General features: G+C 38.2%; 1 protein-coding gene across 3 annotated transcripts; it reads right to left on the reverse strand.

The window, feature by feature from the left end:
- Window positions 1-410: 410 nt before the first annotated feature.
- Window positions 411-18,145, reverse strand: ETNPPL (ethanolamine-phosphate phospho-lyase). Of its 3 annotated transcripts, none has more exons than XM_058193279.1 (13): window positions 17,876-18,145; window positions 15,516-15,634; window positions 14,277-14,436; window positions 13,206-13,280; window positions 11,964-12,057; window positions 11,619-11,735; window positions 7,940-8,022; window positions 6,298-6,523; window positions 5,718-5,872; window positions 3,589-3,678; window positions 3,025-3,155; window positions 1,805-1,872; window positions 411-1,251 (listed from the first exon to the last, which is right to left on the reverse strand). In XM_058193279.1, the coding sequence occupies exons 1-13, from the start codon at window positions 18,082-18,084 to the stop codon at window positions 1,117-1,119; spliced, it is 1,662 nt and encodes a 553-aa protein (XP_058049262.1). In that variant the 5' UTR covers window positions 18,085-18,145; the 3' UTR covers window positions 411-1,116. The 3 variants fall into 3 exon arrangements, with proteins under 3 accessions (XP_058049262.1, XP_058049263.1, XP_058049264.1); XM_058193280.1 differs by lacking the exon at window positions 17,876-18,145 and adding an exon at window positions 17,434-17,839; XM_058193281.1 differs by lacking the exon at window positions 17,876-18,145 and having other exon boundaries at window positions 15,437-15,576.
- Between the last annotated feature and the right edge of the window lie 100 nt (window positions 18,146-18,245).

An 18,245-nucleotide genomic window follows, 5' to 3' on the forward strand; every position in this document is an offset into this window, starting at 1 on the left:
GGCCTGGAGAAATATTGTCCATGGGGTTGCGATGGGTCAGACACAACTTTGCAACTAACAACAACAACAGAAGGAAATATAAAAGAGCTCACTTCCTTTTTCAGAAAAAAAGGAACACAAATAATTTCATAAACATATTAAATTTAAACTTTGTTTTTCCTATTTTGGGCTATGAGTGCAAATTGAGGTAGTTGCTCTACCTTGAATATTTAAAATTCACAGCAATATGGGTTTGAACTTTGAATAATAATTCACCCATTCCAAGCAGCTGATGTCCATAAGCATTAACCATGTTAATTTATAGCTATGCTAGTTTGAGATGGGAGTAAAGATCAACCCAAAAAAGAAAGTAACATTACCAAGTATTTATTACACATTGATGGCAAATTGTTCATTTAAATACACAAGGATTCCATGGTTAGATAATTTTATTCTTTGAAATAAATGAATTAAAAATTACCTAATGATCAATTAGAGTGATAAAGAATACTGATAACATTAATGAAACAATTGACAAACATCTGCTAAAATGAATACAATAAATGTCACAGTACATCAAAATGTTTAGTCAAGTTTAATGAGGTTTTATCATGCTACATGATACTAATACAAATCTAACACTGAGTATAAGCCATGTTATTTTCCATATTGTATACCTAAGGAATCAAAATTTATTTTCTCTTGCATACATACACAAATACAAACACAACAAAACCTATCATCTGATTCACAAATCTGATTCATAAGTCTTAAAAATGTACCCACCATCACAGATTCTTCCATGCGTCCTTTTGTTCAACTACTTTTGAGTTGTACAAGTTATATGTTTGTAAGGCATAGGACTATACGTTCATCATTAAAATGTGAGGCATCATTAATATTTAAATTTGCTCCCTGAAATGTCAAACGGTGAGTCAAAATATATCTGTGGCATCTCAAACAAAGAAGGCAATACTAATTTTGTCTAATAAAATAGTATTGCAAAACCGGATGCTCCAAATGTTGACCATAGGTAAAAATGGATATTTCTCTATCATATAGAATGAATTATAAGAAATAATAGACTGAAGCCATTTTTCTTTAAACACCATCAGCTACACAGGAAATCCTTCCGTTTCACGTCCTAATTCTTTTACAAGGCACTGCATGGCTTTCACCAGAAAACCCGTTTTCGTGTCTGCAGATGGTTCCATTAATTGGACTGATGTTTTCATTGTTGGATTCTAACTGGGAATTCCCACAAGTAGGCAACTGAAAGAAATGAGTAAATTGAGAAACAAGCAGATACTGACTTCAACAAATATTTGATTTATTCAGAACAGCCAGAACTATTTCTCATTCCTGCTTTTCACTCATGTAGTTCCAAGAGAGGAATGCAATTTGGCCTGATTGATTGGATGAATGAGCTGATCAAAATATTGATATTCAGAATTTGTATCTCTTCACATTTTGCAGGGTAGTTCTTGTATGTGTGTATGTATACAACATGTATGCATCTACAGACACACACATGCACACACAAACAAACATATATCAGAATGCATATTATATGGAAAATATATTTACAAAATGGGAGTTTTTGAGAGGAGAAAAGAAAGCAAGAAAATATATCCAGTATTTCAAGATATTTTTGTAGATTTTTATTTGTGAACTGATGGACTAATGTATTGGAATGACTAATGAAAATACAAAAGAGAAAGTGACACAGACTGGAAATATTTGATGCACTATTAGTGAATGTACATGTATTACTGTAGGAAAGAAAACAATGTAATAGTACAAAATTTGCTTTTTCCAAACTTACTTTTCTTTTAGACTGAGTATTTGTAGGTAGACTGCTTTTAGTCCTGATTTGAGTGGCTTCTTCTAAATCTAGAACACAAAATAAATTTATTTCATTATGAAAAACTTCTTTTGAGTGTAAAGAAATATAAATAATTGATCACACAATTCCACACATGAATCTTGAAGATCACCTAATTCAATTCCACTTAGTATAAGGCTCCTAAGCTTGAAGTCCAATGTATCTGGAAGCAGCAAGTTGAACAATTCAAATCTATGCATGCCTTCTTTAAATTTGCTCTTTTTTCAAATTATTTATGAAATGTATTAAATTATTGGAGTTTGTAGTCCATAAACAATACTACTTCCTAGCTTATCAAAGCTGTAAAGCAGTAAAGTTGTTTTATTCCCCTTTGGATTCTGTTCAAAGAATACATTTCAACAAGAGTTTATCTAAATCAGGGGTCTCCAACCTTGGCAACTTTAAGCCTGACAGACTTCAACTCTGGCTGGGGAATTCTGGGAGTTGAAGTCCGCCAGACTTAAAGATGACAAGGTTGAAGACCGCTGATCTAAATTACACAAAGAGCTTACCTGAGAGCTGAAAGCTATTAAGTTTTGTTTATTGGATCAGACTATATACAATCTAAGACCCTATCTACCATGATCATGCAGATGGTTATGAAATTATTTACATGTTTGTCTTAAGGATCAAGTCTTATCTTCCCCGTATTTTGGACTAGCCAGGTTCTCCATGGAATGGAGCTATGGATTTCCTTTTTCCCCTCCTTTTTATTAATATAAATAGAAAGAGCAATATGTTCAAAATCCATTAGACAGTGTGTTGTATAGCTACAATTCTTTTGAGTAATATACATCATAGTAATAATAATAGTATTCTCTAATAGTAATCTCATAATAACAGTGTTTTTCCCCTCATAATATTAATACATGTTGTTAATACTAATCAAAATTAATAAGTTACAGTAATCAACCCTAATAATAAAATTATTCTTTCTCTTGTAATTTTAGAAGTGCTAACGCCTGTTTCTCTTATCTAACCATCGATAAAAAGCTATGGATTTCCTATTTACACTGAGCAAAGCTATGGCCACTGCCTGTATCCATCTCCACTCCTTCTCCTGTGGGTCAATGATGACATACCAACCTCTTCCTATTATATAGTGGTGTGGCTTTTAAAATAAACCTAGACAAAGTCAGTATTCTACCTAAATACTTTACCTGTAAGGAGCTCGTCAATTTGATCTACTACAAACTTTGCATCTTCCATGCTGAAGCACATGGGTGGCTTAAACTTCAAGACATTTCTGTAAGGCCCGTCTGCACTCAGAAGGATCTTCCTTTCTTTCAGCCTAATTAGACAGAAGCAAAAAAGCTACTCTTGAACACTAAGAAAAATATGTGATGTTTAATTTTAAGAAATTACTTTAAAACTACTTTTAATCTGGGTGAATTTAACAACATTTTGGTGGTGACACAGCTTGAGAATACATACATACATGCTATACATTCATACATACTACTGGAAGTATAATAGGAGGAGAATTCATGGGACTTTCAGGAATTTTCAAGAAGACACAGGTTCTTAAGGATAAGAAGACATCTTACAGCAATAATATATTCAGCAATTTCCCTTCCATGGTGCCTCAATTGCCTAAGGTAGGTAATGCATTCTATATTTTGGTAAATTTCTTGGCAAAGGTAAGGAAACCAGTAAAAATGAGCACCTGCTGGGTATGAATTCATTTACTTCAGTTTAACATTACATTTTGATAAGATACTTACTTGTAAATGATATGCTGGGCTTCAGCAGTAGCTGGTTTTCTCCTTACTTGATCTTTCACAAGGTCCACACCAATAAATAAGCCAGCACCTCTAAAAACATAAAGAAGGACATGTAACAAAATCACGAAAATCACGTTTCACTATAAAACAATAGGTCACTTCATGATAGCTGGGTGTGTTTATATGTATCTGTCTTTCTGTGTGTGTGCTTGTACGGGCAAAACTACTGAGTGCTAGGCAGACTTTTCTACAAAGGTGTCCATGGAGCGAGGGGTCAAAAAAAAAGTCAAGATGGCAATCACCACCATGCAACTGAACCCCTGCCTCTTTTTCACATGTATGGCACAGAGCACCTTAACTTTTCTGACCCCTTCCTCCAAGTGGACATCATCATCATCACCACCATCATCATCATCACAAAAACAACAACAGAGTTGGAAGGGACCTTGGAGGTCTTCTAGTCCAACCCCCTGCCCAGGCAGGAAACCCTACACCACTTCAGACAAATGGTTATCCAACATCTTCTTAAAAATGTCCAGTGTTGGAGCATTCACAACTTCTGCAGGCAAGTTGTCCACTTATTAATTGTTCTAACTGTCAGGAAATTTCTCCTTAGTTCTAAGTTCTACTAACTGTCAGGAAATTCCAACTTAGTTCTAAGCAACCGTTATTTATTTATTTATTTATTTATTTATTATTTATTTATTATTTTATTAATTAATTTATTTATTTATTTATTTATTTATTTATTTGATTTCTAGACCGCCCTTCTCCCGAAGGACTCAGGGTGGTGTACAGCCTTATTAAAACACATAGGAACACAATAAATTTAAAATACATTTAAAATGAAATATTTAACCGGCCAATTTAAAACTAAAACGGTCAAACGACCGATATAAAACCCTAAACTATAAATTTATAAATAAATTAATACAGTTTAAAATTCAATTAAAGCTAAGTTAAACTAAAATATCAAATTAAAATAATATTTAGGCTAGTCCCGCCTGATTGAATAGCAGAGTCTTCAGTTCCCGCTTGAAGGTACGGAGGTCGGGAAGTTGGCGTAACCCAGGAGGTAACTCATTCCATAGCAAACCTCTCTGCTTTCCTTTGAATTTGGAGCAAAGGCAGGGCTATTCTTTCTCTGCATGCAGCAAAGATGGTGGCAACAGAAAAGAATGCCAGTATAGTTTATCTTTAAGAATGTAATATCTGGAGAGTGATCAAACATTAATTAAGTATACACTACCCTTAACCAACAAGAAGAAAATTTGCAGTGGGTAGCCACCCTTGAAAAAGTTTTCCTATTGTAAAACTATTGTATGCACAAAAATGGAAGGATACTTCGATTCCTATTATGGATTAATGGTTGCAGAAATTGATGACTGAAATGGCAAAAGTGACCATTTTGATTAAAGAAAAGAACACAAATACTTGTGTTTCCACATGGAAACCATTTTTGAACCTCGTGCTTGATGTGGAGAAGAATGAAACTTTGACTTTGGGATTTACTGATTAGATTTATAAAAATGGCTTGTTTATACTATCAGGTAAAAGCAAAAAGTTGTGATTTGATGTTAATGCCTTATTTTATTGTAACAGAGAGAGTCGGAAGTCAACCCTTCTTTTTCTTACTTTTTTATCTTTCCTCACTTCTCCTTCCCCTTTCCCTCCCCACTGCTTTCCTATTTACTTTGTTTTTTCTATTTTATATAACTTTATAACTCAGTAAAAATGCTAACTTGAAAAAGGTTTCCTTGTTTCCCTTAGAAAGTAAAAGTTCCAACTGGTAACTGGTAACAGTTACTTCTTCAGAAACACGGTTTCTAATCTATGTTGACCTTTAGAAGATAAGCATCATCATTCTAAACTATATCTAGAAATTGTAAAATTCTTTCAGCATAGGCTAGATATCTTTATCTTCACTATAACCAGTAAATAGCTTGGCAGCTGCATCTTGAACTACCTTTTCTTCAGAGTCTTCTAAAGCAGCTTTTTAGTTTGCATTACTTTGGTCAGCCCTAGTTGTATTAGAGATCTGAGGGCAGTATGTCACAGTAATGTTTTTTTGACCAATGAACAGGTTTTCTTTTATGATGGTAATAACCTAAAAGTACATTTTACCTTACCTGACATCCCCCACCAATGAGTGTTTTTTCTGCTGTTCCTCGAGTAGTCCAAAGAGGTAGTTTCCAACGTGTGTGGCATTACCTTGTAGATCTTCCTGTTCTATTATATCCAAGACAGCCAAACCAATTGCACAAGATACTGGGTTGCCACCAAACTGAAAGCAAGAATAGTTGAGATTCTAATAGTTGTATAGGACAGCAATTTCAAATATCTCTTTCCCCTTAAATGTGACCTTATTTCACCAAGGGCAACTCTCTATTGGAGAGGAGAGGAGTTTTTGACAAAATACTCTATTTGAAAGATTATGTGGTCCAATTTAGAGATGATTAGAATGAAACAGTACAAAGCTAAACTTTAGCATCTCAGTAACAGATTGAGTAGGTGCACAAACCACCTCTTCTCAATTGCCTTATTAAATATCCCACTTCCTTTTAAATCAGGCTGGCTGATTTATATTTTAATAGCGTAAGTACTATAGTTTCCATTTTGGAAGACTGTATATCACTAAAAACTTGATTTGTATTCTGATGATCAGAACTTAACTGTCTGATTAGAAGTAACACTAAAAGTGATACTCACAGTATTGAAGTATTCTAACCCTGAGGCACCAAAGGCTTCTGCAATTTCTCTTGTTGTGACAACACAAGACATTGGGTGGCCATTGCCAATGGGCTTCCCCATAGTGACAATGTCAGGCACAAAGTCTTCACCTTGTAGCTGGAATGCCCAGAAATTCTTCCCAACCCGACCAAATCCAACTTGGACTTCATCTGCTATGAAAACTCCTCCTGCTTTGTGGACAAATCTGGAAAAAAAAAGTTCAGATGTCTCATTATGACCTTTCTAACCATTGATTTGTAACCTTCGTCCACATGATAAAATGATTAATTATATGAACTTTAAACATACTGTAGCTCCTAAAAATCTCCTTTGAGATCTGAGAATTATAAATATTGCTATTGTTATAAAATACATGCTGCACTCTTTATTAGAGTGAGTCACCAGAGCCTGAAAGGAACTAAGTGGACTTGAAACATTGCCTGGGGCCCAACATATTGTTGGTTTTTAGTTATTGAAAGGCCAAATCAAATGAAAAATTTGAAATTGCTACCTTTGATCAGAAAAATCATCAGGTATATCGTTCATAAAACTATCCCCTCAATATATCCATAGGGGGGCCAGGTCTGAATGCTTTTCTAAACCACTCTGCGTTATTTACTCCATACATGTTTATTCTGCTATTCATTTCAATTTACATGCTAAAAATAAAACAAGGGAAATATTCATTGGCATGATAACTCTTCTCAAACACTGTTTCTCTAAATGTGTACATTACTGGGAACAGTGCATACTAAGATATTACAGTGGAAAAAAAAATCACCATCATTGCTATTGGGCTGAATTACTTGCCAAAATCTTCTCGTTACAAGTTGTCTGCTACTTCAGGGAACAAAAATTACAGCCACAAGCCACTATTTCTTAATAGGTACCATGTTTCCCCGAAAATAAGACCCTGTCTTATATTTTTTGCCACCAAAAAAGGCACCAGGTCTTATTTTCAGGGGGGGGGGAATGTCGTCCACTGACTCGCCTCACTTGCACATGTTGCCCCCGGCCTCTTTTTCACTATCAGAGCCTTTAGGAACTTCTTCATCCGGCAAGGCTGCAAGACTTTGCTAAAGGCCTCTGCACCCAATAACAGAGCTCTGCATTTGCTGGCTGAGGAACTCTGGGAGTTGAAGTCCACACGTCTTCAATTTGTCAAGGTTGGAGACCCCTGGGCTAGAGAGGCCTTCAGGAAAGCCTTGCCGGCAGAAGAAATGGGCAGAGGTGTGTGAGACCTGGCTGCAAGTATCCGAAGGTAAGTAGTAGGGCAGCTCCACACACTCCATTCCCACCCTAGCTTAATTTTTACCTGTGCACCCTGGAGTGGGCGAGGTCTTAATTAGGGCTTATTTTGGGGGTAGGACTTATATTGGGCACACATGTAAAAATCAAGCTAGGACTTACTTTCTGAGAAGGTTGTATTTTGGGGGAAACACGGCAGAATGGGGCATTAAATTATTACTATTCACCAATCTGGTGCCCTCCATATGTATTGGGATTCTTAGATGCTGGCTATATTGCTATATTGAAAATTGTAGGAAGGTATGATAGTAAGATTGGAGAACTCCTGCTAATTGTCCTGCTACAATTAAGCCATTCCACGCACTATACATACTGTGCCACTTTCTGGAAATAGCCTGCAGGTGGAATTATTTGGCCTCCACAACTCTGCATGGATTCAGCAATAAAGGCAGCAATCTAAGTCAGAGAAGATGTTGCAGAAGAAGGTGTTACAGAAGAAAGAATGGTCCCCAACCTAGTCTTTTGCAAATGACCCAACAATTAAATGTAGGCTATCAAAACAAGAAAAGTAAATGAACAAAGAGTTGGGGCAGTTGTATGCATAACTATGAGTAAGGGATGCCCAATTTTTCAATGCCAGGTCAGGCATCCAATTGAATTATTAAATTATCACAAAACATTTAAGTGTTGAACTGATCTTCAAAGTGTACCAACATATTTAAGTATCTACTTTAGATGGAATACAGAGAGTACAGAGAGATTTTACTTCCAGATTATCTAATAAATGATGAGGTTCCGTATTTTGATTAATGATTCATGATTCCAAATCCTCAAATATAAAAAGAGTATTTGGCACATTCTTTTATCATATATGGCACACTGGAATAGACAGTTGCATCTTCTTTTTCTCAGCTAAGGTACCTAAACATACGGCCCAGGGTTAAATGTTCCACAGAGTGAAATTTTGGACATCCCTGCTTTAGAAAAGACTTAAAAAGAAAGGTCACAAAAAAGAGCCACTGGACAAAAAGAAGCCTACAGATAAAGTAATTTCAGTTTCTGGGAATAAAAACAACGCAAACAAACACAAAGACATTATGTCAAATCAAGAGTCAGTATCAGCACTTTTGGTAGACCAGAACATGAAGCTTACTTTTTTCTTTCTGTTTTTTTGCCCTCAGCATTAAGTCACTGCTGTCCCCCAAAACTGCCTGCAGCGCACGTTTGCTATTTAACTGACTGCCTCCCACACTTTGCGCAACCCTCCCTGAGAATCTGTAGGTTCCATGGTAGCTGGGCAGGAGGGTCTTCCTGGAAAGAAGCTCATGCGGTAACGTGTAAAGAAGTACACATAGACTTGAAGAGGTACACTACAGCCAGGCAGTAGAAGATTCCCCATTGTCTGTAAAACGTTATCACAGGTCTACGGCACCAAAACCTATAAAGATATATATGAAAAGGGAGAGAAACAGACAAAGGGAAGAAAATAGAAACTACCTGTTAGATTTTGTTTTTTTTTAAAAAAAACGGTTAAGGAATTAAAGACTGATAGAGTTCTGGACTTTAAGGTAGTTGGAGAAAATAAGTTAAAAAAGGATGCAGCACTTTTTAGGACTTTAAACATCCCTGGAAACAGTATTATTATGATTATTTATCAGCTTGTTTTTGTCAAGAGCTGTGCTGTGCTTCAGATCTGATTGGGAAGAATTAGGTACAAAATGTAGTATGTCCTTGTGAATTATTAAGGCAATCCTTAAGCACATGATTGCAGATAAGTGTTAGATTTGTAGTACAGTAGGTTCCAAAGTGCTTCTTACCAAATAAATTTGAAGCAGTGCATATCCTTAATTCTATGCATTTAGCTAACTTTAAATTATTATCTGGTTTAATTTTCAGCTTGTTTTCCTTTTTCCCTTTTTAGTTAAACACTGTGAGTATACTATTTATTGGATCACCACAAAAAAAATCAATAATTATTAATAACCAAAATGAAATTTAATCAGCACTGTCATCTTCATGTGAAGTCTAAAACTCACTGATCAGCTGATGGTTGCGATTTCACTTTTGTTGATCCTTTTGTGATGGCGATTTTTGTACCATAATTAATTACCTGTTAATAAACAAAGTCTATTCTTCTGAAATTCCTTCTTTAAAATCACTTTAAAATATTTGTAATTGCTGATTTTAAATAGCAACTTTTGCTCATGTATATATCAGATACTTTGGTATTTGCTCTAGTCTTCAGCCTTTCTTACTTGGACTTTTAGTTAACCAGAGCAGGGGTCTCCAACCTTGGTCCCTTTAAGACTTGTGGACTTCAACTCCCAGAGTCCCTCAGCCAGCAAAGCTGGCTGAGAAACTCTGGGAGTTGAAGTCCACAAGTTTTAAAGGGACCAAGGTTGGAGACCCCTGAACCAGAGTGTTTTCTTTTAAACCTAATCACACTACATTGTGTTTTGTTATCCTTTTATCCTTTTGTATTTATTTTGGTTGAGTTTGGTGGATAAGGTTTTGTGGTTTCTAATTCTAAATTCTATTTCACCTTTTTTCAGCCAAAATGGTAAACAATTTTAATTATGATTGAGACTCCCAAGAGTTGTAATCTAACAATTTTGGCAAGTGCTAGGTTAGGGAAGGCAGCTTTCTTATATACTATTTAGTTTTCCTTTAGGTATTAAAACAAAGTTAATGTATTATTATGTAACTTGCTAGAAAGTCAGTGAGACAGATAATGACTTACTGGAATCCCTTTTCTAAAATCAGAAGTAAACTGGAATGAAAAACATATTTCTGGGGCATCCATGGAACCATACCAGAGGCAGGTTTTAAAACCCATCACTACCGGTTTGCTCATGGACGTGTGGGTGCTTGCACACGCAACGCTTCTGCACATCCACAGAAGTGTCTGGGTGGGTGGGCAAGAGCCTCCTGCTGTTGTCACCGGTTCACCCGATCCGGGGTGAACTGGTAGCAACCCACCACTGAACCATACTGATTTTCTGAATTCAGTATTATCTGAAAGACGACATGTACTGAAATTGTTAGGCTTTCAGCATAATCTTCTTGTAGAATGGAACAATCTTTTATTTTCCTGCATTTATTTTTTTATATTTTTGAACTGCTCATCTAAATGAAATGAAAAAGAAAAAGAGTTGTTTTTAAATCCTTAGTGAAGAAATTTTAAATACAAGTCTGAGGAGTGTCCGTAAAATATTCAAATATAAAAACAGTGCATAAAAGTTAAAATTTTAGAAAGAGGCCAGGTTGATTAAACACTGTTAACATTAATTAAAAAAGGAAGAGATGGCTTTCAAAGCACTCTGTGGGTTCTCTGGGCTTTCCCACACAAGGCCGCAGAGTCATGTTTTGTCTTCTTTTCTGAAGCCCAGGAGAGTGGAGACCTGCTTCACCTTCGTGGGGAGAATATTCCACAATGCGGGGAAGGTGGGGGGGGGATGCAATGGTACAAAAGGCCCTTTTCCCAGAACCCGTCACTTTCAGTTCTTTAACTGATGGGATATGCAACATACCTTCCCTTCTGACTGGATGGGATGGGCTGATGTAATGGGAATTTTAATTTGGCTACAAGTTCCATGCTGTATGTGTTCCAATTCATGCTTGGGTTCAAATAAAGGATATCCATTCAAACACTGCTTATAATTCACAGATGGAACATTTGTGTATCTTTAGCTATTATTATGTTAGTTTGTTAAACAAGATCCCTGGTGCTCAGCAAGGATAGAGAAAGCAGACTTTTGCTAGGATACTTCCTATTCGTAGCCACGAAAGGTATCAAGAAGGTAAAGAGAGAAAGGGGAAATCCAGATTTATTAAACCCACGTCAGTCCTCATTTAAAACAGTGCTTGTAAAACTCACAAATATGAATTAAAGGGGATAGGGAACACCTTAAAATCCAGAATCTGTTAAAAAAAATGAAAGACATTTCAATTCTGTAAGATAGTTAAGTGGTCATAATCAGGACGAACACTGATGGATGGGGAAGAGGCAAGAGAAATCTTTTTTTAAAAAAAAGTTTCAAGAGCTAATGTACCTTACGGCCATTCTTTTGAGCTTTTTCAATAATATTTCTCACATCATCAGCATAAGCACCTGCTGGATCTTCATGGTCTTCTCTGTACTTTCCTCTGTAAATATCTGGGGAAGGTGCCTAGAAGGCAAGACAAATCTTTGAAATATTCCTTTTAATGCAAGTATATGCAAATACGTATTGATTTTTCTTTTTAAGGCTTTTTACATGAAAATAATAACAGATTGCATAAAGCCTGCCCCATTTTAGCTCAGTAGATCCAACTTCTATATAGGCATGTGCAGGAATTGACAGAAAGAATATGTTGATAGGGAGAACCTAGAAAACTTGAAATATAATAATACTCACCACATGTATAAATTCCTTTTTGGCCTCTTTTCCCAGCTGATTAAATTTATATGGACTGATATCAATCAAGGAGGTCAAGTGACCATGATAGGCGCTGAAAAAAATTATGAGTACAGTGTGATTCAAAATATAGGAACAATGTTTTAAGGTTTTGGACTTGGATTGGGAAGACTCAATCTAAGGTCCAAGTCTCAATATGAACATGCAGTTGACTAGAGGGCTTTGGGCCCATTAATAGTTCTCAGGATAACATTAAAGGAGACTTCTGTGTGTCATTTTTGGAATACCTGAAAGACCTCGCTGAAGACCATGAAGAAAACCTGTGATTGCTAACTGTAAACACCAACTTGAGGACTGAGTCTGTCTGTCTGTCTGTCTATATCTACCTACCTACCTACCTATCTATCTATCTATTTCAGCACCAAGAGGAAAAGCAGACTATCATCAGTATATTAAAGTTAAAGGTTCCCCTCACACATGTGTGCTAATCATTCCCAGCTCTACAGAGTGATGCTCATCTCCGTTTCAAAGCTGAAGAGCCAGCACTGTCTGAAGATGTCTCCGTGGTCATGTGGCTGGCATGACTAAATGCCAAAGGCACAAGGAACGCTGTTACCTTCCCACCAAAGGTGGTCCCTATTTTTGTATGTGCTTTTAAACTGCTAGGTTGGCAGAAGCTGGGACAAGTAATGGGAGCTCACCCCATTACACGGCACTAGGGATTTGAACCATTGAACTGCCGACCTTTCGATTGACAAGCTCAGCATCTTGGCCACTGAGCCACTATGTCCCCTTTATCATCAGTATAATAAACTGGTGGAACAGTGGTTAAGTACAGCATTGCAGGCAAACTGACCATAGTCTAGAGTTTGATTCTGATTGGGGCAAGGTTGACTCAGCTTTTCATCCTTCTGACATTGGGAATATGAGGACCCAGATTGTTGGGGGCAATATGCAAATAATGCTGACATTCTAAAACAGCCAGAGAGTGGCTATAAAGCACTATGGGACAGTGTATAAGTTCAAATTCTAATGCTAAGTAAATAAAATTGTTCTACTGAATAATTACAGATCAACCAATTTTTCTTCCCACATTTCATATAAATGACTGAGGTAGTATACAGCTCAGATTGATCAAAAATTCATCATAATCTATGCCTGCATTTATGTAATTCAAGGCAACATAGAATCAGCTTTTTGTAGCATTTATTATTTTACACTCTATACACACTGCATACTTACTGGTCAAGGGTTATCACATCATAGTGACCGCTATACTGCCGAGCCAGGCGCAGAGCAAGGTCATTTGCTTCAGAGCTATAAAAAAAGTATTAGAAAAGTAATTCAGGGGGTTTAGCCCAAAACATAGTAATTGAAAAAAAAACAGCAGCAGTGTATTTATAGCATAAACACAATATTAAAACATTAATATTGCTGGTTGTGTTACATCTGATTCAATCAAGATAAAGGCAGGGCAACTGCCTGATTTGCAATCAAAGTTGCATAATATAACAGGATTTTCTTTTGGCATTAAAACCAAAATGTTGTCCATGCATGTTTGCACACACCTATAGAATAGACAACCTTACTAAATCTTTGTGTAAGGCTCTTTGGCAATTGCCAAAAAATAAATTTAATTATTTCCAAACATGATTCTCACAGAGTTTCTTAAGCAGGATTTATTAAGAAAAGCGGACTGGCGTTAAATACCATATTTTTCGGAGTATAAGACACACTTTCCCCCCCCTAAAAGAGGGTGAAAATTTGGGTGTGTCTTATACACTGAATGTAGCCCTGCCCACCCATCGCCCCCCACCCTTTGGCCTCTGCCTCCTAGCAATTTGCCTCCTTGCAGCAAACAGCAAACAACCCATTTCAGTTTCAGCACAGCCTGATTAGTACAAGCAGCTGGAATCGGTCTCCCGACCATCAGCTATTTCAGGCTGCAGGGATTGCCATTGCCTATTGCCTCATGGACCTCCGCTGTTTGCTGCAAGAAGTCAAATTGCTGGGAGGCAGATTTTTTTCCCCTTGTGCTAATCAGGCTGTGCTGAAACCGAATGTTTGCTGCAAGGAGACAAATTGCAGAGGCAGATTTTTTTTTCTTGTTTTCCTCCCCAAAAAAGGTAGGTGCGTTTTATAGTCCGGAGCGTCTTATACTCCGAAAAATATGGTAAATAGCAGTAACTATTTGTCATTCAAAACCAATATGCTCTCAACTACATGAAGGAGAAAGGAAGAGATTTTTTTCTTTATTAACAGATTTTTCTTCCTATGATCCAGAGAATTGGCAGAAAAGTCCTCCTGACATACCCAGAGTTCACAAAGTAGCACACAGAAAGCTTCTCTGGTAGAGTAGCTGTGAGGCGTTGGGCATACTGGACCAGATTGTCATGCAGGAATCGAGAATTGGTATTAAGCAGCTCCATTTGTTTCACTGCAGCCTTGACTACATCAGGATGGCTGTGTCCAACTAAAAAGGAAACCAAGTACAGGAAACCTTATTCCACGGATCTCTCTAGCAACACAGTGTAAGTGTACTTATTTCTGTCCTGGCTTAATGGTTTGCTTTCCCCATCGCCGTAGACACGTATCAAAATGAAGGCAATTATTGCCTGATTTTGTGTGGCTTTTGGTTGTTAATGAGGATGTTTGACCCTCAACACCCTAACTGACCATATAAATACAACACATAGAACAGCCCAATGCACACATTTTGGAGACAGAGAAGTTCGCTGAGGATGGGTTCCAGCACGAGCCCCAAAAGCTTGGAAAACTCAACCTTTGGTCCTGGTGACCAACTCAGATTGGATTCTGTAAAGTATCAGTTTTATTTTATTTTTTTTGCTCAGGATAGCTGTCCATGTGAGTCTAGAACAGGGATGTCAAACTTAAGCTCTGCGGGCTGGATCCGGCCTGTGGCATGCTTAGATCTGGCCCACGGGGCCTCCCTGGAAACAGCAAACAGACCGGCCTTCTGTGCCTCTGCCAGCGAAAACGGAGCTCAGGAGGGCTGCGTGTAGCCTGCCTATGCTACGTTTTTGGCCACGATGGCCTCTTGCAGCACTCTGCCAGCAAAAACGGAGCCCAGGCGGGCTGTGTGCTGCCCCCCCCCGCTCCATTTTTACTGGCATAAGGCTGCAGGAGGCTATCGCGGCAAAAACAGAGCCTCAACAAGTGACGTCAAGCTGGCCACGCCCCCCAGCCACCACCCCTGGCCACATGCACACCCCAGCTCCCCAAGGTCAAACACAACCCTGATACTACCCTCAATAAAATTGAGTTTGACACTCCTGGTCTAGGAAAATACAGATGTGGACCATGCTCCTCTGTACACACACCTTTGAGGAAGTCCTTTTTCCCCCCTTACTTAAGTTTTCTTTTCTAAACTTGACAAGAAGGATGATGAAAATTTATGTACTTTGTCTATTAATGGAAATATTTCTGGTAGAATGCGTGAGCTTCTGGCTCACCTATTCATGGCTGAATGAGTCAATTTGGTAATTTGATTGTAGTTGATGTTGGGACATTAGCAGAATCCTTAATTCTTACCATGTGCTACATTGTTAATGCAATCCAAGTATTTTTCTCCATTCTCGTCGAACATGTATTGTCCATGAGCCCGCACAATCTTAATGGGATCTTTAGCAAAGAAAACTTTGCATGACGGCCTGTAAGAGATGATATCAAATTGTTTTAGTTTGGATCAGCTCAACAGCGTTGCTAAGCCCACATGTACACAAACACAAAAATGCTTTGCATTCTTTACTTTCAGAGGTCCTTTAGCACTGAGACCTATTAATGTGCTTGGCGATACATTAAACAGAGCTGAAGTTCATGATGCATGCGCATTCATTGTTTAGTGTGAGGAATTTGAGGAAAGGCCATGCCAGGTCAAAACAGCTAACATGACAATTCAGTTTAGCTTAGCCAATTCAGTCATTAATCTGCAAGACACTTAAGTGATTACAGCAAGTGTTGATATACTAATGGAATTGGTGTCTGAATTGGAATCTCAGTTCTACTGTAATCTGTTAGCTGAGAACTTGTTTCCTACAATTTTGAAAATCATATGAGCAGGTTCCTCTGTTCCAAGCTAACAGAATAGAATAGAACATAATTTTTTATTGGCCAAGTGTGATTGGACGCAGAAGGAATTAGTCTTGGTGCATATGCTCTCAGTGTAGCATAAAAGAAAAGATACCTTCATCAAGAATAATAAGGTACAACACTTAATGATAGTCATAGGGTACAAATAAACTATCAGGAAACAATCAATATCAATATAAATCATAAGGATACAGGCAACAAGGTTACAGTCATACAGTCATAAGTGGAAGGAGATGGGTGGTGGGAACGATGAGAAGATTAACAGTAGTGCAGAACTAAGAACCTAAATCAAGTTTTAACCAAGAAACTATTTTGAAACAATAGACCTTTGAAGACATTACAAAAAGGAGACTAACCTCCCTCCCACTTCCTGTCTGACCTGTCCTAAATTTGTGCCTGGGGATGCATGAAAGGGTTCCTTCCATCTGGGGGATAAATTGGGAGACAAATCAATAACACAGTTGTTATTGAGGGGGGGAAAAACCCCAACCTAAATAACTTACCAGTCTGTCTACTTTTATATTTGGAAGGTTATATACCAGGAAGAACAAAATAGTTTGGGGTTTTTTGTTTTTTTTTGCAATAGTATTTTGCAAAAACCCTGATGAAACAACCCTTTATGTTTGTACAGAATTTTTGTCTTGGCAAACAACTTAGGTTTTGCATAACATCAGCAGGCTGGTTATGCAAGAATTACACTTGCTGATGCTTATATAAACCGATGGTTATATGTCAGCATGTCAACACTGGCATCTAACTTTGGCTCATCTAATCCAATTCATGATACGTGCATCTTAGTGTGCTTACTATATTTATCACTTTAGGGAAATCAATACTGATCTAGTCTTTTAGGTGTTAATGTGACTATTTTTACAGAAGTGAAATCATTGGAAACCAAGATATGAAAGCAAGGATGATTTTAGGATGGAAGATGATAGACTTTTATAGTTCAAGGTGTGCCTTTAAATGAAAAAGGAAAGTACTTTTGTTATTCTTAGGACTTACTCACTTTACAAAATAAAAGTAAGTATATTGCAAGTGTAAATGTCACTGAAAGTTAGTAAATGTAGGAACAATCAAAATTAAGTGTTTCTAAAATCAACCCTTAATGCAAAATTAATCATCAATAAGCAATCGGCCTAGTTTATGTAACTTTTCTTTGCAAATGTATGCAGCTGCAACAGAAGCCCTGCCGAGCTCAGTTTTGTAGGCTTTTATAGGGAAATTTTAAACTAATAAAATGAAGAATCACTGGAGCTTGTAAACCAAGGTAGCTGTGTGCCTTTTCCATTGTAAATACTTTCTGAAAGTAACAGGTTCAGAAAAGATGTCATTTTGGTAAGGTAAATATGCCTCTCACCCAGTAAGGAAGCCTGCAATATTATCAGTATTTCCAATAATCTTCGTTTTTGCTTATCTTTTCACTTCAATCCCAGCACTTCTTTATTCTAATCGGTCAGTAGAGCAGAAGGCTGAGTTTTGAGTATTGGCTCTGTCTTGAATTGCTTCTCCTTCAACTCCTGGCTTGACTCGGCAAGAATGGACTGAACCCCTCCCTGCCTTCACACAACCCTAAACCGTCCAGCGGGAAGCCCTAATTCCCATCTTGGGCGGACCCGAGTCACTTTATAAGGGGGAAGAGGGGCATCTTCAGATGGACGAGGGCTTTCCGTCGGGAAAAAGGGCGGCCGCGGACTGGAGGGCGGAAAAGGACGACCCTACAACTACTCTGCATGGGGGAATGCCGCCGCCCTTGCCAGCTCCATCTTCCCAGCCTCCTGGGCTTTGCCCTCTCCGCTCACCCGATGTGCTTCTGCCGCAGTTCGAGGGTCTCCGCTTTGCTGTACATCTCCATCCTCCTGACCGCTCCCGAAAGCTCTCCTGCTCTCCGCAGCCGTCGGGGACTCGCTCGGTGCCAGCCCTGCCAGCGAGAGACATCTTCCTTATATCCCGCGCCTGCCTGGGCGTCGGACTCCGCCTCCGCAGTCCGCTGCCAACCTTCCTTGCCCATCCCCGATCCTCCCACCTTCGCCCCAGGCCAGGCCGGGCCAGCCGAGCCGCACAGCCGGGCCAAGGGGCAGCGCAAGGAGGGCTGTTTTCGCCTCGGCGGTCACGTGCAGAGCGAATGATTCTCTCTGCCTATTTATCCCTCCGTCAGTAACGCCGCTTGCC

The sequence above is a fragment of the Ahaetulla prasina genome, chromosome 8, assembly GCF_028640845.1.
Source record: "Ahaetulla prasina isolate Xishuangbanna chromosome 8, ASM2864084v1, whole genome shotgun sequence".
NCBI classification, from domain to species: domain Eukaryota; kingdom Metazoa; phylum Chordata; class Lepidosauria; order Squamata; family Colubridae; genus Ahaetulla; species Ahaetulla prasina.

What these genes read in the sequence shown, in the direction of transcription:
- ETNPPL (XM_058193279.1), bottom strand. Translation starts at nt 18,084, where the DNA reads ATGGGCAAGGAAGGTTGGCAGCGGACTGCGGAGGCGGAGTCCGACGCC. An exon ending in CATTAACAATGTAGCACATG is followed by an intron (nt 14,437 to 15,515) that starts GTAAGAATTAAG and finishes TTTCCTTTTTAG; the next exon opens with TTGGACACAGCCATCCTGAT. An exon ending in CTCAAAAGAATGGCCGTAAG is followed by an intron (nt 8,023 to 11,618) that starts GTACATTAGCTC and finishes TCTCTGACTTAG; the next exon opens with ATTGCTGCCTTTATTGCTGA.